This window comes from Desmodus rotundus, chromosome 8, assembly GCF_022682495.2.
Source record: "Desmodus rotundus isolate HL8 chromosome 8, HLdesRot8A.1, whole genome shotgun sequence".
Classification (NCBI taxonomy): domain Eukaryota; kingdom Metazoa; phylum Chordata; class Mammalia; order Chiroptera; family Phyllostomidae; genus Desmodus; species Desmodus rotundus.
The window spans coordinates 106,851,511-106,871,623 of NC_071394.1; the positions used below are offsets into that span (position 1 = coordinate 106,851,511).

Consider the following 20,113-nt stretch of genomic DNA (forward strand, 5'->3'; position numbering starts at 1 on the left):
TGACACTGTTTCTCTGGTCTGTCTCTGCCCACACTGGGACCCTCAGGTTTTCCTGTGCTCCCATTCTCCTCACATTCAGTGAGGATCGCAAATTCACACAGAGTCTCAGCTGCCACACACAGGCCATCTGTCACATTTCTTCCTCATCTAATACTGCCTCCTACAAAGCCTGGCCCAGGTCTTAGACTTGATCAATTCAGCCAATATCACTACTTGCTGCCAGAGGGCCCCTAAAGTTTCTCTGTGCTAGTGGGGGAGACTCTAAGACTGTGTGTATGCCCACGTCCATGTGTGGCTGCTGTCATGCAGATACCACTCCTTCCATATCTGCTGTGGCTTTTCTCTTCTCTAAGGCATTGCCCATGTGTCTATGGTCATATGACTCGTCTCTGAGACAGATATGATGCTCCCCTCCAAAACGTCCTCCCTGTGAAACACCCCTCTCAACCCCCTGAACCATACCCTGTTCGCATGCTACATCTACCTAAATTCTTGACTCTCCCTTGTTTTCATCCAGAGCTGCTCTAGCAAGGCCATTGGCCGCAGAGCTGGCGAGCTCCCATTTTGAAGCATTTAGCAGAAACATCTTTACACATTAGGACGAAGTTCTAAGGAGAGCTGCACTCTAGTATTTTTCTTAAGGTCTCCCCGAGACCCGGCAAAACATGGCCCATGAGCTGTCACTTTCTTCTTTCTTGCATGTGGATGACACCATCAACTAATCAAGCACTGTCCCTCATGCATCTGTCCCCACGGAGTCACCACCAATCAATGGCACCGGCAGATGAGGAAAGCTTTTATGAGCCAAACTTGGACCTGTTGAGTCCTTTTAACACTTCTGCATCCGGTCTCCACCAAACAGCGTGAAGCGGGATTTCTCTTATAAAAGAGTCCTGTGTAATGAACTGCTTTGAGATGAAGCCCTAGACATTGCATGTGTGTTGGAAAGAGCAACACCATTCAGCTTTAGTCTTCAGGAGAAACCAAGAAAGAGAGAAAGCTATAATCAGTACATGTCTAATACGGAGCCACTCGCCACAGGTGGCTATTTAAATTAAGATAAAATATAACTAAAATTTATTTCTTCAGTTGCACTAGCCGCAGTTCAAGGGTTCAATAGCCACTTGTGGCCAGTGGTCACTGTACTGGACAGCACAGGGAGAGGACATTTCCCTCATCACTCACATTTCTTTTGGCCCATGCTGAACTAGAGCTTGTGTTCTGTATCCTAAGAGGTATTTCTTTTTACTTTTTGTCATTTATGCAACTCCCTCTTCTTCCCCCAAAGGCTCCATCTTTTTGTCTGCCAAGTAAGCGAAAGCATGTCAGTGCTAGGATGTCATTCAAAGTAGATGAAGCAAGTCTTAAATGAGAAGGTGTAGAAATAGAGCAAGACCCATAAGTAGATCACTTAGCACGCTTTCTCAGGGAAATTGGCTTCTGGCTTCATATGCTGTCTGTTGAACATAAAAATAATCGTGCTCCTTTTCTTCTTTTAAATGTAGCCACACGTATGAGACCAGAAGCACAAGCTCCATTTGGCGAGCCATCAGCTTCCTGCTAAATGACATTAGTAGAAGAATCCAACCTATGATTATATTAAAAGGGGAAAATAACTGATCAAAAGGAGACTGGGATTTGATCTTTCTACTGGATAAATTTAGTTGCCTGAGTGGCGTTGTTTGCAGCTCATTCAGAAATTGTTTCAGTGCCAAAATCATAAAAGCATCACCAAATTTGCTTTTTTCTCCTTTCATTCAGGAGCTGTTGTTGCCTTTGGTATGGTGGGCAAGGGAGGGGGTGTGACAAGGCAGAGTCCGTCATTCATAAGATTTTTTTATTCAAGTATCACTTTTAAAACTTTCTATCACCCTTTATAATTATCTAGTTAAATTTATAATCCAGTTCTCCTAAAAATGGGTGACATTTGAGTGCTATAAAATTAATATGAATGAGATGCCATGGACGTAATTGGTTTCTAGAAAAATCTCATCTGTATGATTCACTGTTAGAGACAAAAATGTGAGCCCAGAACTTCCTAGAATATCAATATATCTGATTCCTTTTGAACATTTTCCCAAGAAAGCAGTTTTTCAGGAAATAGAATCTCTGCTGGATTTTTTTTTTCTTTTGGTCTCTTTATTGTCTCAAATTAGAAAGCGCAGGAAATGGCTGAAATAATAATTTACTGCACTTGAATGATTTGGTGCCGTGTATTTCAGAAAAACACTCACATACACATATTGCCCGACTTTGAATTGTATTCATTCGAACCATGACCTTTTGTGGTTTACAGGGTTTATCTCCGGGTTTCCGGGTGTTGTAGCTCCACCATCTGTACCTCATCAAGTGCTCAGTGCTTGAAATCATCAGAGTAGGCACACTGAGTTCCCACGCCCTCCAATTGATGGGGCTGCTGTTACCGAGTTCCAAGTGTGCTGCGGGCTGCCTCTAGAGTAAGGCCGGGAAAGGCGAGTGTTTAAAGATGGCTGGAGCACAATCGCATGCTCAATATCATGCACGTACCACGTCTCTGCGGTTTATTAAGATTGGAATAGGACTGAGGTTTGCCTTTGCATGATCTAGAGAGAAAGTTATTGTTAAGCAAATTAAGAATGTGAATCCTTTTATAAGATACGGTCAGAAATACGGGTTTTGGAGTTCGTTGGATCCAGGCTTAATCCTAGTCCTCTGACATACCAGCTATGTATGACTTTGGGGCAAGTTATCCGCCGTCAGTCTTACGTTTTATGTGTGTGAAACAGGGCTGACAATTCCTATCACAAGAGACTATCTGAGGGTTTGTTTTTGGTGTAGTTAGTATTAGTGGTAAAGCAAGCTATTTTTTTTAAAGATTTTATTTTTATTTATTTTTAGAGAGAAGGGAAGGGAGCGGAACATCGATGTGTGAGAGAGACATCGCTTGGTTGCCTCTTGCACGTCCCCAACTGGGGACCTGGCCTGCAACCCAGGTCTGTGCCCTGACTGGAAGTTGAACCGGTGACCTTTCAGTTTGCAGGCTGGTGCTCATTCCACTGAGCCACACCTGCCAGGGCTGAGAGCAAGCTATTTTTGAAAGAAATTTATAGAGCATTATATGCTTAATGAGGACAAAATGTATAAATATTCATAGCTTTCCTTCCTTTCCCACTCTCTTGGGAAGAGTGGGTGTTTGTACTGCCCAACCGGGAGCTAGGGGTGGGTGGAGGAGGCTGAGCAGGGTAAGCAATGATTAAAGTTGTGAGAGGAAAGAAACCTAGTGGGCAGATGAATTTACAAAATAACGGACTCTCTATAAAAGAAAAAAATACTAAAAATGTGATATAAAAGTCTAGAGGATCGAGAGAGAAGGATGCTGGAAATTTTGGGGGGCAGACAGAGGGAAGGAGTGGTAGCTGCAGTGTGACATTCAGGGGAGCCAGGTGGGTCAAGAAAATTTTGGAAGTGTTGTGTGGTGGAAGCCTGCGGTTGTCAGTTTTTTCAGTCTTCAGTCCCTATCTCACAGAGGTGCAAGAATAGCAGAGTGGCTAAGGGCCTAAATTCTGGACCTGCAGTTCCCGGTTCAAATCCTGCTCTGCAACGCTGTAGCTGGGTAGCCACGTGCAGCTATACCCCTCTCTAAGCTGAAGTTTGTCCCTGTGGAATGGGCAGCCTAACAAGGCCTTCCATGGGGCTACCCTGAGGATCCGATGGCTTAATGTTCAGTGCTTGGGGGGTACATAAGAAGTTGATAAAGGGGAACTCAGTGGTGTCGTTTTTAAAAGCACAGTAATAATTTCCATTTATTGAGTGTTTACTATGAACCAGGCACTCTTCTGCAGACTCTATGAGGATTAATTAATTTAATTTTCAAGAAAACTCTGCAAGGTAGGATCTGTTATTATCCCCATTTCACATATGATAAAACAGAGGCACAGATGATTCAAGCGACTTGCCCAAAGTCACATAACAAGGGAGTAGCAGAGCTTGGGTTAGCCTTAAACACTGTGATGCTAGATCCTACTCTTATCTTCAGTGCCATCCTGCGTCTCACATATGAGTGTCTGATCTTAAGATAAACTCTGGGGCCACTTGCCCTCTTTAATAGGTGCTTGGTTTGTACCCAACAATCTGGCTGCTCACACTGTGGTCCACAGGCCGCCTGGGAACAGAGTCTCAGGCCCACCCCAGACTCTTGGAACAGGAGCTGCATTTTAACAAACTCCCCAGATGATTCACCACCGTGTTCAAGTCTGAGAAGCAGTGCTTCAGAGTGTGAACCTGTCGGCACATAGACCCTCATTCATGGCCCCATCCTTTAGAGTGTCTGGCACCGCACTTGCCACCCAGGAGGTTGACACTTGATCCAAAAGTAGATCAAGGCATGTTGAATATGAAATAAACTGACACGTCCTGGTTGAATAACAACTGGTTTATCTTCAGCTGAGTGAATGGATGCTCGGTGCTGCCAACCTCCAGCAGAGCACCAGGCATAAAACATATCCTGTACATATTTCTTGAATCGAGGTGGAAATGTTGTGTGATAGAGACATCGAGCATACCAGCCGTCCCTGGATGTGCTCCGACATTTAAAAAGGCCAAACAATGCCAAAGCAAGCAGAACAGTGATTACGCACTTATTCTTAACACAGTTTTAAGACAAGCTCCGCTCAGTTGGTTCCCCTGTGAGCTCAAGCTGATTCTCTTCCCTCCTGAGCTCTCTATTGTCTTGGCGTTGTTTGCAACTCATTCAGAAGCTAATTAAGTTTCTGGATCAGTTTGTCCTGTTAGGGAGTGTGGATATGCTGAAGTAGGGTTTTTTTTTTTTTTATAACTTAAATTATCTGAGTGAAAGGGCAATTATAATTTGCTTCTAAAATTGGCCAAAAGTCAGCTTTCATCAAAATAATTCTCAAAAGACATTAGTTTCTGTAAAACCAGGATATTTTATGAAAGACGACAAAGAGGGTTGAAATAGGCCATGGAAAATGTATTGATAATCTGGCCATATTTTAATCCTGTTCTCTAACAGAGTGTGAAATTACTTGTTTACTTCACTTATCTGGGGCTAGAGGTAGCTCATCAGTCGTTGACAGAGCCGTATTTTATGATCACCTTTCGGCAGTGAGCTTCTGCTGGGCCAAGGTCAAAGAATTTGACTTCACTGGCCTAAGTATGACCTCAAAGTCAAGGTCAGGACTGCTGTTACCTCTCAGCAGCCAGAGGAACTCATGAACTCCAGTATATCTGGTCAGGGCTTTCATTTGTGCCTGGACAGGGAGGTAAGCCACGAGTCATAGTAAAAAGTTGGGAGTTTTATTTTCAGTACCCCCACATTTCGTTCCTGTACCATATTCCCCCAGAATTGATGGTTGTGTTGGTTTTATCACCAGTCTACAATATTATCAAGTAGTTGAACACTCGTGGGGATGCAGTGAAGTGTAAGAAGTAGTCCCTGACCTAAAGGAGTTCATATATATATATGAATAGCCACTGTGGTGAAATAGGCCATGTTCAAACTCTGTCCAGATCCCCTTTAGCAAGTTAATCCATTCATCTCCTAATGGCTGTGTTCGCTACTAATGGCTCACAGCTGCTCCTTTCTGGAGAATTGGCTGATTGCTCTCAGCCAGTGGCGGGGAGGGACCAAACCTAAGTGTTTCTGCTTCCCTAGCATGACTGATGGACATGGGACTCCGAGAGGCTGGAGCCCTTTCCTTCAGGTGGGACCATCTCATGGTACATTGCCTGCGCCAGAGCCTCCCTTGGAACCATGCTGAAGCTAGACTCCTGCTGAGATCACCACCCAACTTCCTTCACTTCCTTTCTATCCTGTTCAATTAATTGAGTGCATCTGAATCTTCTTCTAGAATGCTCAATTTAAAACTTGCAGAAAGCTTTTACTAGTTACAAGCCAGAAGGAGCCAAGGAGGAAACAGTATTCCCAAAGTGCAGTGAGAGCTGGGCCCTTGGAGACAGAGTTGCCTGGCAGGACCTGGGTCATGTAGGGACTTGGCCACAGCTAATGATCAGGGTAGGAATTGGGAACAGATGTGCTGCCCTCTCTCTCCTCTCTTTGGGTCTGCAGCCCTTTAGTCAAACCCAATTCAAGCTGCTATAACAAAATATCCCAGACTGAGTGGCTTACAAACAATAAAAATTTATTGCTTACAGTTCTGGAAGCTGGAAGTTCAAGATCAGAGTGCCAGCATGGTCAGGTGAGGGTCCTCTTCTGGGTCATGGATTTCTCATTGTATTCGCACCTGGTGGAAGGGCCTGGGGAGCTCTGCGGGTCTCTTTTAGGCGAGCTCTAACCCCATTCAAGAGGGTTCTCGCCTTATGACCTGACCACCTCCCGAAGGCTCCTCCTCCTAATACCACCGCCTTCAAGCGCTAGGATTTCAACATTTGAATTTTGAGGGGACACAAATATTCCGACCGTAGCAACAAGAAACTAGCTAGCAATGAGCTGGCACTTAATAGAGGGATTATCTTAATTTTATAGATGACGAGATTCCCCTGTAGGGGACTTGTGCCTTGTGAGGTTGAGGAAGCTGTTGCTGTTTTCCTGAGGAGTCGACAAGGAAACAGAATTCCACGAGAAGGATATTGAATTTCACTCCTGAGAGAATCTTTCCATGTCCTTACAATCCAGTCTCCCTCAGAGAAGGAGGAAAGGGTTGGTGGCCTCTGGGGGATCCCTGAAGCCCTGAACCTCCTGATGCTAAGAGCTATTGAAAGGTTATCACATGGAGATGGGGCAGGCCTGCATTGTTTATTTGAGGCTGCTGTTGCCAGGAGTCCAGCATCAGCAGCTCTGTGCTTTTTCTCCCAACCAGTCATCCTCCTGCTTTCCCCCTTTTGATTCTGGATTCTGACATTGCAAGTAGGAGCTAGAAAGGGGAAGGTGAGAATGGACCTGGGCACTTGGGGTAGGAAATCAGATTCTCAGCCTCTCTCTTGGAGCTGATTTGCTGAGGGGATCTTGAGAAGGTAGACCAGAGTTTAGGGAAGGGAAATTTGGACTGTTTCTTCAGGTGCGGCCGCGTACCTCTCTGTGCCATCACATAGAAGAAAAAAAGGAGAGCTGCATTTTTGGGGGGCCTTAAAAACATGGAACGTGATTCAATTGATTAACCACCAAGCCTGTAAAATTTCACAGTCTATGCCCTTAATATAGAATTGGATTACACTTCGCAGTCTATTGCACTAATTCATTAATTTTATTTCACAGACTAAAAATTTTACTATGCAGATGTATGCAAATCATATAGGAAAGCTGTTCTTAGTCAAGTGCACCAGCACCTGTTGAGGGTTTTTTGTTTGTTTGTTTCTGTTTTTTGTTTGTTTTTTATTTGTTTACTTCACTGGAGCTGTGCCACTGGGTAGGATGTGAGATAGTGTAAATAGTCAATATTTGAAACTGTGTGTAGAACAAGTTGCTAAATGGCGACTGAGAGGCGTAATCCTTTGACAAATACTACAGTGACTGGCATGTCTCTTTTCCTCCTTTTCTTGCCTAAAACAGAATGAAGAAGATGAGCAACATTTATGAGTCAGCTGCCAATACGCTGGGAATCTTTAACAGCCCCTGCCTGACCAAAGTTGAGCTACGGGTGGCCTGCAAAGGCATTTCCGACCGAGATGCCCTTTCCAAACCAGACCCCTGCGTCATCCTCAAGATGCAGTCTCACGGGCAGTGGTTCGAGGTAGGCTTGTCCATGCTGATGGACAGAAGCGTGGCTGGAGGGTCGGTGCAAAAATATTTGACATTTTTCGTCTTCCGGTGGTTTATTTGGATAAGATGAAAATTCTAGAAATGAGTATGATCATGATGCTTCTCGCACCGTGAGGTTTTGATGTGGCTGTTTTAGTGCCGTGGATATGTTGACATTTGCCCTTAGTTTGTGTGGTCATTGTGGACACAGTGGCCTTGAGGAAGGGCAGGGAGGACTGCCTTTCAGGGACCACATTATGTCCACAGCGTTTATTTTTGAGAACTTAATATTAGCTACACTGTAGTGGGCACTTACTGAGTGTCAGGCATGGTTCTAAGTGCTTTATGTAAAAATAACTAAGTCCTCACAATAGTCCTAGGAGGAAACAGAGACAGATTGGTTAAGGATTTGTCGAAGATCGTTAGCTTGTACGTGGACAGTCTAATATTTGCACCCAGGTAGCTCCAGAGCCCCGGGCTCTTCACTGTGATTTTATCATAAGGGTGGGCCCCTGTGTAGTCTTTGGTGGCTTCTGTGGTAATATTGCGGGTTGAATTCTGCAGTTGGATTTTGTTTATTCAAAAGTTGGAACACACTGGATGAGCACTGGATTTCAAGTTTTCAGTTTTTTCTTTTTCGCTTCTAGGAACCTGGTCTAATTAAACTATGCTTTTGAAGATCAGGTCTGAAGTTAATGGGGTGATAGGGAGAAGCAGGGGGTGCAGCAGAGTAAGCAGCTCTTACCTGCTCCAAGGGAGCCAGGTAGTTGGTGGGTTTGGATGTAGGTTTGAAGCCATGTTGAGTCAAGAAAGAGGAGACAAATACCTGCTTTGGATCCCTGAGGACAAATTCTGTGAATGTTCAAGGCTTCTACCTGTTTGCAAATAATTGGAAGGTGCTCCTCTAGGGGGCAAAGTCTTCCACTTCACAGTAGAAAGAAGGCTGGAAGGTTCTAGGGGCAGCACGTGCTTGTCAGTACCTGAGTGGTCAAAGCCACTTCTCTGAGAGGGAGGTGTGATGGCGGTTGGTGAGCAGATGTACCCAGGTGAGGAGGCACTATGCGTGGGGGAATGGATGACAGATGGGCAGGTTTGGGCTCTTAATTTAACTGTAGGCTTATCCAGGGCTTACCTTCTCAATTAAAACAGCACTCACAGAACCTTAATGTGTAATGGGTTCTTTTTTTCCCTTCTAAATATCCTTATGGACTTTGTTAGTGGGTTTCATTTTTTTAAATTTACAAAACTAAGTGGAATTTCTACATTAGAAAAAAGTCACTCTTTGAAAATTAGAGAAAAAAATCTAATACCTTCTTTACATAATTCTGTGATTTTTTTGTATGTATTTCCTTTCAGTCTTATCATATATATAAAATTTTCTTTCCTGATTTCATTACCTAGTAGTATACGTTTTTCCTTTAGTGCTATAATACTCATAGTTATATATTTTAAGGCTCTATAATATCCCATCAAATGGATTTAATTAATCATTTTTCTATTTTTTCACTTTGAAGTTGCTTGCAGAAATACCCTATTTTGAATAATGCTGCAATAAACATTTTTGTGCACTAGGCTTTTATTTTCTTTTTTATTGAATTTCTGGGGTGACATTGGTTAATAAAATTATAGAGGTTTCAGGTGTACACTTCTAGAATACATCATTTGTACAGTCATCATGTCAAGTCTCCTTCCGTCACCATTTACCCCGCCTTGACCCTGTCCCACCCCCCACGCTGGCTCTGTCCCACCCCTTCACTGTTGTCTGTCTATGAGGTGGGTTCTTTTTGTTTGTTTGTTTAATCTCTTCACCTTTTTTAGCCAGCCCCCCAGTTCCCTCCCCTCTGACAGCTGTTAGTCTGTTCTCTATCTGTGAATCTGCTTCAATTTTGTTTGTTTATTTTGATTATTAGATCACATACATATAAGTGAAATCATATGGTGTTTGTCTTCCTCTGACTGGTTATTTCACTTAGCATAATACTCTCCAGGTCTATCCATGCCATTTCAAAGGTAAGATTCCCTTCTTTTTCATGGCCAAGTAGTATTCCATTGTGTCAGTGTACCATGGCTTTTTTATCCACTCATTTACTAATGGGCACTTGGGCTGCTTCCATGTCTTAGCAATTGTAAATAACACTGCAATGAACACAGGGGTGCATATTCTTTCAAATTAGTGTTTTGGGTTTCTTAGCTATATTCCCAGATGTGGAATACATCTGGTGAGAGGTTAATATCCAAAATTTATAAAGAACTTATAAAACTTGACAGCAAAAATACCCCCCAAACAATCCAATTTAAAGATGGGCAAATGACCTGGTAGACACTTTTCCAAAGAGGACATACACATGACCAATAGACATGTGAAAAGATGCTCAACACCGCTAATCATCAGAGAAATGCAAATGAAAACCGCAGTGAGATACCACCTCACACCTGTCAGAGGCTTTTCCCTTCTTTTGAGACGAGTCTATAGGAGAGATTCTGTCAAAGTGGAGTTAGTGAGACAAAGGATAGGACACTGGTGGGCCTTTTCATGTTGCCAAATTGCTTTTCCAAAGTGCTCTATTACAATGTCGTTCAAAATGTGGACTGCACCCGGCTGCCAGTCCACACACTCTTTGTCACCAGTGTGCAGTGAGATAAGAAACTTGGATCGCAATGTGTATTGATTCACTGCTTCCTTCACCTACAAGTCTTCACTCTTTAAAGACAGTCTTGCCAGCTGAACTCCCAGAGTGCTTAGAGATATGGCTGATTTTTATTCTGGTACTTTGAGAATCTCTTCTGATAAATTTTACACTCATCACAAAATACCTTCAGGATACAGTCAGGAAAACAGAGCCCATGCCAAGTAGCGGATAGGATTTAATTCAGGTAGCCAACTAGTAACCAAGGAGTTAGAAAGGCAGAGAAACTAAGGGGGACTGTGAGGGAACCCAGAGATTAACAATGGGAACCTGCTTCTCTGCGCAGGGTGAGCGGGAGTGTGTGGAGACCGGCTTGCACAGGCTTGTGAGTGTTGGGCTAGTAACTAAATATTGAGGAATTTTGCAAGCCCGAATGTGAGTATCCACACCACAGACATGGGCAAACATTTCAAATCAGGGCTTCTTTTCCCTTCCCCTGCACCCTTCCAGAGCCAGTTGTTGAGCATTTACCAGCGCACCACTGGGTGAGAGGGATGAAGGAGAGCCCAACAGCTGGGCTATCTAGCAGAAGCTAGATCCATGGACAGAGGGCCTCCCCAGTGGGAACCAGAAAGGGAGAGGAGATGCAGGTAGTGCTGCCTAAGAGGGAGGTGAGGATACCCTGGCATTCCCCTCTGTTGTTCTCTGGTCTCCCATCAGTGTTTTCCATGAACCAAACCTTGATGGAAGCCGGTTGGCAAGGTTTGCAGGCATGGAATGTGTATGAGAGCAGAGAGGTAAATGATTAGCACACAAACCGCCTGACGACTCACAGAAACTTGGAGAATCGTTCACCCACTCTCATCATTAGCACTAACACCTACTTTTCAGTACAAATTCGGCCAGTGGTCCTATGCTACACATTGGAAGCACCTGATAGTCTATTTAAATCATGTAGCTACTACGGCCAATGTTTAGTGAAGGCTAGCAAACTCGGGCAGTGCCCTGGGACGAGACTTGTCGATATGCGAGTTTTCCTGTACCTGGCCTGTGGGATGTGTCTGGATATACGGAGCGAGTTCTCTGTACAGAATTACAGAGTTGAGAGAAAGCCTAGCAGGAGACAACCCATGCTGGCTGTGTCAGTCCCTTGGCTATCTTAGTTATGGGGAGTCGGGTAATAGACTAAGTGAAGAAACAAATAGAGGCCAAGCTAATTTGCAGAATGAAGAGATGGTTGGGGAGTGTTGTGGTGAGAGAATAAAAACAAAGTGAGCTTATCTTTTGTAGAGAATTTTTGAAAGATTCTATTTATTTATTTTTAGAGACAGGGGAAGGGAGGGAGAAGGAGAGGGTGAGAAACATTAATCAGTTGCTTCTCGTACGCCCCCAACTGGGTACTTGGCCTCCTACCCAGGCATGTTCCCTGACTGGGAATCGATCCAGTGATCTTTTGGTTTGCAGGCTGGTGCTCAATCCTCTGAGCCACAGCAGCCAGGGCTATAGAGAATTTTAAAGTTTGGAAAAAGTGGCTTTCTCTAGATTGCACTGCCCCTGCAACGTTGGAAACGTTCTCTTATCTGTGCTGTCCAATAGGCAGTCACTGGCCACATGCGAACACTTGAAAGGTGGATTGTGTGACTGAAAAACTGACATTTTTAATTACTTAGTTTTAATTAATTTAAGACTAAGTGTAAATAGCTAACACAGTTCCGGGGGATCTTTGCTGTGTTAGAGAATTCAGCTGGGTTAGGGAGAAGAGGAAAGGGAATTTGTAAACCCGTAACTGTGGGCTGTTCATGTTACAGCTTAAGTGTTTTTTGGGGGAGCTGTAACTAAAGATTGACATTTCCTTTTTATTACTTGTGATTGCTGGCCTGTGCTTTTGGTAATGAAATTCCAGCAGGGAAAGGGCCCATTATGCCCGGTTCGCAGCTCAGGTTACTACAGCAGTAGTTAGAACTACTTCAGATGGTCTTCCCATATGGAGGGAAACTGTCTGCTCTTTTAATTGGCTGTCACTTGTTGGCAATGAAAGAGAACATTTGATCTCTAAGACGTATCATAAAAACGAAAGCCTGATTTTTAGACTCAGAAAGACCCACAAACTGACCTCCTGTGCTGTTAATAGTATTGAGTCAATGAGGATACATTTATGTCTTTAAAATACTGGAAACCAGTTGATCTGAGGTGCACAATGGATTGTTCCTCTTTATAGACCAGCGGGGTTTGGAGATAGATGCCTGAGGACTGAGAGACAGAGAGGATGCTTTTGTTTTTTTGCAGAATAGGGAGATAGGATGGTGCTTTTATTGGGTGAAACTTTTGGTACATCCTTAGTGGCCGTGATGGTAACTGAGAAAGAAGGAAAGAGAAAACCTGTCACTAGGAAATGTATTCCAGACAGAGTTTCAGATCTCCCATTTAATTTCCCTAATTTAGAATCATACCTATCTTTTAAATTCGCCCCCGCACCTACTCCTGGCCATGTGTTAGCAACGGTATATGGTGCAGTTCAGTGTAATGCTAATTTAGAACACATTTCATCCTCCAGTGAAGAGTGGAAATAATTTTCTCCTGATTTCTGGTGAGTACTGATGCATTCATCAACTCCTGGAAGCACACAACGTGTCCAAGTGGGATAAATGAGCACTTACCAGGGATTCAAAAGGCAAGGGCACGTGTGCACTAAACACTTCCTTTCAGTTTCCTGGAGCATACGCTCTATTTCCTGGGCACGCTGGATGTTCTCCAGGAAGCAGAGAGGATGCCGTGGCCCTTGGCAGAGTACTTGTCCTCATTAGGAAAAGCCAAATTATTTCCCACACTACTAGAATGTTGCTCTAAACACCTTTAATTCCACTTTTCCATTTAATTTTAGTGCACAGTTATTAAGCCTCTCCATGGGAAGCTCTAAGTAATTCTGAGGACTAATGACCCTTGGATCAATTCCGTATGAAGACAGGTTATGATGAACCTTTGGTGGATTGTTGGTAATAAGAATAATTGCTAGTGATAATTATTGTGGTTATAGCTTAACCCATCAATTATCAGCGGACTCTAATGCAAGATTGTTTATAATAAAATAATATATCCAGATAGCCCTTTATTCTTACCGAGCCCATCTACTGACATTACTTTATTTACTTCTCATAACAGCCCCATGAAAAGGTGGCCTGGGCATTGAAATTAGCCCCAGCATGTATTGAGTACCACGAGAAAGACAGGTTGTGTCCCCAGTGGCCTCCGAGTCCAGGAGAAGAACTCCCCTTATTTTAGAGATGGGGGCTGGAGCTCAGATGGACACGTGGCCTTGAGAAAAGCTGGCTCAAAACAAGGCCCTGACTTAAATTCTTCCCATCCTTAGATGTGCACTGGGCAGACCATCTCACGGGGGCCTAGGCGACCTTTATCTGGAGTGGGGCTGAAAACTGTTCTTTGGTCCCTCCCTTAGTTTTCATCTTTCCTACGCATGCTCTACCTGCCCAGCAGTGTGTAGTTGTCACATGACTGAGCTTCCTCGCTAACAGCACAGGAGGGGAAATGGGGGTTCCTGGTGGTAGGATGGCCCACTCCCAAAGTGGGCTGTGAGCTTTTTTTAGCACTCCCTTCTTTGCTAGAGGGCTCACAGAAGAGTTCCATGGAAAAGTCTCTTTCGTGCTTGGGGCAGTAGTGAGCTGTCACCCTCCTGTGTATCAAGCTAGGAGGATGAAGCCCAAAATAGTAGTTTCACCTGTGCCTCAGATATTCAATTTTCCATTGCTCCAAAGTGCTAGAATTTTATGAAAATGGGTCAGGCAATATGAACATTCAGGTGACGACAAAATAAAGTTGCTAGCTATATGTGTTGATACCAGCTATGTATTAGCCATTTTACAGGTATGTTTTCTAATCCTCATAACTATGCTGCTGTGTAGACTTTGCTGACCAGGTAAGGAACCTGAGGCTGGGCAAAATTAATAAATCACCCAAGGTCACACAACTAGTAAATAGAAAATGTACTGGAGTCTGGTTGATTCTAAAACCTGTCTTCTGTTCACTGTCCCAGAGGTTGCTGACTTGAACCTGAGTGCTCTTTGTAGTCTCCGGGCTATTTTGGTTGGCTTTGCACAATGTTCAAACAAGTTTTGTACTTGTGGACAGAAATTAAAGATCAGAAAATTGACATAAAACTCTATGTTTCTGGTTTAACTTTTGCATTGCCAGGAAATCTGGCAACATGAGTCCTTTAAGTTTTGTTCAATGATGAGCTGGAGATAGTTAGCAGCCGCTCACACCCAGAGCCTGGCTCCGGGTCCACTCACCTCGCTTGCCTTGCTAGAAAGGCCCCTGGGGGTGTCTGGGTGTGGACTACACTCCTGTTCCCCCCTGAATGGGGTCTCCGAAACATGGTGAACCCATCAATGGCGGACACAGACAAGAGCTGAAAAATGAAAATTATGTCAATTAAAGCATTCTCTCTGGATATCACACACAAGCTCCCTTCTCAAAAGATTTGCTCTTCACACGTCACTGACTTGCAGCGTTTTGGTGGCTGACACCTAGCATGACAGATGATTAAAAAAAATAACAGTTTTCTTCAATGTTTACAAAGTTTCCACTGTGGTTTCACATCGAACTCCCATTTGGGAAAACTTTGATGTTCCTTTCTACCTCCCCCTTAACACGTCCTTAATAAGAATAATTTCTCTTCTTAAAAAACAAACAAAAGAAAGTTGATTTTGTTGACATTAGAGACCTTACCTTGAGCACTGAATAGAGAAGAAACACAATGACCTGAAATATTAGAACCAGAAAATATTTTCTCCCAGTGGCCTGAGGTCACATCCCTGTGACTAGAGACTGAGGTCGCACGATACTCACTCTGTTGGGGGGCGAACTTGGATGACAGGGTAGAAGATGACTGGGTTGCACAATGGGTGACTAAGTGGCTCTCTTATCATTGGAATCCCAGAATTGCCAATGTCATGATCTCTGAGAGCCAAATCACACGAAATGAGGAACTTGGGGCTGCAGATGAGGAAATGACAATTTCAGCTGAAATCTTGTCTTGACTATGAACTGTCTTGTGTGCCCCGAAGATGACTTATCAGCAGAAAGAGTAATGTCTGGCCTCCTGTGGAGAGGAAAGCACCATGACGTGGCCTCCGCTGCCTCTTTGGCATGAAGAACTGGCGTGTCACACTCTGGGCCGTCCAACAGCATCGATCCTGTGGGTTTTCATAATATAGCCTGAGTCCCGTGACGAGTATTCGAAATAGGGAGTTACAGGTTGGGGCAAGCGCTTGAGGCATCTGTGGTGTAGAGCCTACTGCCTCTAGCTGAAAACGCCTTCAGCATTCCAGATAAGATGTTTTCAACAGAGATCCTGGGGTCCTGTGATAATGTTTAACTAGACTCACTGTTGATAATTATTTCCTTAAGAAAGTCAACTTGCCTTTGTAATTTCAACCCATTTATTCGGTTTTACTAATTGTCATGGTAATCGATTGATGACGATACCTCTAAGACGTTGAGAGCAGGTATCAGGTAATCTCCTAAGCGGGTTTATAGGTGCCACCATGTCTAATGGTCACCACAGCCCTACAGACTGGGGTCCATATCCATTTCATACGTAGGCACGGTGAAGTAATTTGCTCAAGTAATAAGTGGAGGGGCTATGACAAACTGAACCCAGACTGTCTGACTTCAGATCTGTGCTATTCATAGACTCCTCATGACCCACTTTGCAGGTGAGAAAGCTGACACTCAATAGAAAAAGTCCGAGTCCAAGGTTCCAAGAGCAGTAAGCAGTGGTATTAGATTTGAAGTCAGATCTCCCTGTCTTCAGTACCCGTGACTCTGCGCCTCTCTCATCTTGGCCTCTGTGAAGGGAGAGTACCTCCTTGTAACTGCCATTAGTCTTTAAAGCGAACCTGTTTTCCTCTCTTCAGAGAATTCAAGAATGCATTTAAAACTGTTTGCTTTTTAGTTTTTTAAATATAGATCTTGTTGTGGTGAACACTTGAAACATCCTTCTCATCCCCAATTTACAATGGTTTCAGCCTGACCCCCTGCATGGCACAGGGCTTCAGAGCTCAGACTATGGGGCCCGACTACCTAGATTGAAGTCCTAGCCCAGCCGCGCTCAGGGCAAATGCCCAGACCTCTCTGTGCCTCACGTTTCTCACGTATAGAGTGGGTATCGTAATGGCACCTACCTCCTGAGGGCCGTTAGGAGGATTAATGAGTCCATACACGGGGAGTGCTTAGAACCGTACCCAGTACGAGACACTGAATGCTCAGCAAGTGCTATGATTATTGAACGTGTCATTTTCTGAGAAATCTTTTCTAAGTAAAGATGTGCTGTTCAGTCTTCAAGTGTTGTGAGAACTAAGGCAATTTAAAGAGCCCATGGTTAGGGGCAGAGAAGTGGCGACATATCTGGAGGTCCCTGGGGTACTGAAGCTGTAACTGCTTTATTGATTTTGCATCCCCAGTGTCCGGCACCATGGGTGCTGGTAATTCATTTTCCTGGTCCATTTCCCCGTGTCTGCCTCCAAAGACACTGAATTTTTGAGGGTCATTCTGTTCTCACTCAGGAGAATACGAACTCTACTCATAAGAACTTAGCTAGACCATGAGGCTTATTCCTTTCACGTTAAGTAAGATTAGGGGTGCCTGATGTGAGAAGGTTCATCTAAAAGGGTTTTGTTTATGTGTCTATGTGTAAATTCTGGGCAAGGCGGTTGTAAGTGTGTTGAACAGAGCCAGGAGGTGAGGTTTGAGGGACATTTCCTTGCCACTCAGGGATGAGGTCTAAGGAGTGGTTTGTAACCTGGTCCTATTCACCTTAATTTTCCTTTGGTTTTAAATTTCTTCATGCATCTCTTTTTCTTCTCTCCTCCCTTTTCTTCCAATAGGACAGTAGAGCAGGAGAGCGAGGAGAGCCCTGCAGCTACAGTTGGTGCTAGCGATAGGAGGCCTGGGTGCCTCCTCCTTCCTCCTCTGCATGCCGCAGCTGAGTTGGTCCTCCTCCTGGGTCTCTCTCTCAGGCAACAGGGGAGACAGAGTGAATGATTTGCTGAAAACCCAGCTCCTTCCACCTCCTTTTCTCCTCTGTCTTCAAAGGCTACTGAGTATAGACGTAGCAGCAAGTGTTCCTTCTTGGCTCTCAGGAAATAGATGGTTTTTAGGCCATAGAAATTCCTGGAATGAGATTCAAGTTCTTCAATGTCTTAATTTGAACCTTAGGACAGAAACAGTTTTCAGTGTCCCCAGTCTTGAGTCCCTGAAATGTTTGCTTGCAAGACTTCAGTTAGTGTTCTGGGAGGAGCCTAGTTACTTCAGAAGTGCTGCAAACATTTGTTTGAAATACAAATATAACTTTTTGCTTTTTATCCACTTGAATGAGGTAATTTGCATATAAGATACATCAAAATGCATCTATTTTACAATAGATGCACTGTCCCACTCAAAATACGAGCCATTTCCTAAAATATATTTTAATATTTGAAAATATATAACAGAAAACAACACATACTTTCAACACATTGGAAACCACTAACTCTCAAATTGTGTTCCCATTGATTGGCATTATAGTGACGGAAATTCGAACTTATAAAAGAAATTTATGCTAATAAAATATCACTTTTATCTATTACATAGATATTGGGGCCATGTAAGACTTTGCTTTACCATGGGAAAGTATGGTTCCATTGCCTAAAAAAATTTGAAAACTCAAGAGAGAATACCATGAGAAGAAAAATAAACCCAGAGCTGGTTTAGCTCAGAATCAAAATAAGGTATAGATGGTGTGACTCACCAAGCTTCAGTTCTACCTGAGACCACCACCCAGCAATTTAGGAAGCAGTCATACCTGGCATGCTTGATCTGAGTTAGTTTGGAAACAAAGCCTACGTCCATCACATGTTAACCTTGTGACCTTGGAAAGTCACCCAGCATCTCTGAGCCTCTCCTGTTACCTCATGTCTAAATGGCTGTTGTTATGATTAATGATTGGCTGGCAGGAGAGTGAAGAGGCTGATGCTACAGCCTCTGGAATCAGGCCACTTGGGTTATTTGTGTGATCTTAGTTTATGGAAATGCCTCAGCTTCCTTGGGCCTGCGCTTTCTTCATCTGTAAATTGGAGGCAACAGTAAACCCTAGTATGGGTTTATTATAAGAAAGAAATGACACTTAAGAGTTGCATATCATACTACCCAGAGCATAGTGAGTGTTTAATAAATATTAAATGGTATTATGTGTAAAGGAGATAATGTGTGTAAAACTAATGTGGTGGACACATCACCTGGTACTCAGTATTGAGGTGTGTTTAATGCCAGAGGCAAGTTTTTGGGGCTGTTGCCCAGCCCAGGTATTCTTGGTCTCATTCTTTTGTGTAAAATAAGAGAACTTCTGGTGAGAAAATTTAACAGATCTCTAAGTTTCTGCCAAGTCTCTGAGTAACCACTTGGATTGATCTGTTTTGGCTTCCCTGGTAGGGAATTATCTAAGTCCCCTTATCCTCTGCAATCCCTGTATTTTGAAGAAGATGAATAGTCTTAGAGCGACTTCATTCCACCTGTCCCTGTTCTCTAGTCTGTGGATGGGAATCAGAGAGGCCGTGCCGATAACCTTAGCTTTCCATCTTTGCTTCTGTGCCAACATCAGCCCCCACTGTTTGGCAGTCTTAGAAGAGCAGTGACAAGAAAATGCTTCCCTGGTGGAATCTCCAAATGTTCTCGGGGTCAGTTTATAGGCTAATTAAATATTTTATCTTGATTCAAGCTCAGAAATGTTCAGCTCCCTATCTTGGCCTGTCAGTTTTCAAATACTTTATATTTCAAGAGCTTCCTCTCTGAGAATTTAGTCTTAGATATTTTCTTCTTGAGTGTGAAGACTAGTTTTTGTTGAAAGATTACAGTTTTGGAACTGTGTATCGGAGCAGGAAAATTTGATACCTTTTGAAACCCCCTCCTTTGAATTCTAGCCTTTTTACAACAACTTCTGAGAACCTGGGATTTGGTGGGGGTGCCTATTTAGGTCTACTCCTAATTGGAAATTTGCTTCATTCAGCTTGTTCTAGTTAATGCTGTTGCATAACAGTTATCCCCAAATTGAACAGCCATTTCATTAAACTCACAGATTGCGTGGATTGGACACTCATACAGGGCACAGTAGGGGTGGCTTAACCCTGTTCCACAATGTCTAGGACATTAGCTGGGAAGACTGGAAGGCTAGCAATGATATAAGGCTTTCAAATCATCTAAAAGCCTCTTCCCTCTCATGCTAGGCTAGGACTTTCAAATAGCCTAGGAGCATCGGCAGGGGGCCATCTCTGCAGGGCAGTCTCAGGGCACCCACATAGCCCCTGCATCTGAATGGGAAGGTGTCCAATGTTTGCCTCACGGGTAGATCATGGACTAGATCTGGAAATGTTAACTACGGGGTCTCGTCTTGTTATCCCATGTTCCTATGATTACCTTGAAGGGCGTGGATAGGAGGGATGGAGGAATATTCATTATCCCAATTCCCATTTAGGGTGTTGTCTTAGAAGCTTGAAAGGTGCAGATATTGACCTCGTAAAAGGAGAGACGTTCTACACTACTCTGAATGATAAACTTAAGAAATGCATAGCCTGAAGAAGTACAACAGGATGAAAATATAAGTTGAAGTCTTTCCCCCAGCTTTAAACACCAGTTTTAAGAATAATAAACAACAGTGTGGTGATTGCTGGGAGGGGGGAGAGTGCAGGGGAGAGGGTATAAGGGAACTAAGTGGTAATGGAAAAAAGTACAATAAAGATTA

General features: G+C 43.6%; 1 protein-coding gene across 2 annotated transcripts in view; it reads left to right on the forward strand.

Annotated features, from left to right (window-relative positions):
- Positions 1–20,113, forward strand: part of CPNE4 (copine 4) — a 403,946-nt gene that overhangs the window by 90,723 nt on the left and 293,110 nt on the right. For both annotated transcript variants that reach the window (XM_024565844.4, XM_045200164.3), the window contains exon 2: positions 7,508–7,688. In XM_024565844.4, coding sequence (XP_024421612.1) covers positions 7,509–7,688 — 180 coding nt within the window. In that variant the 5' untranslated portion in view covers position 7,508. The remainder of the gene's footprint in view (positions 1–7,507; positions 7,689–20,113) is intronic.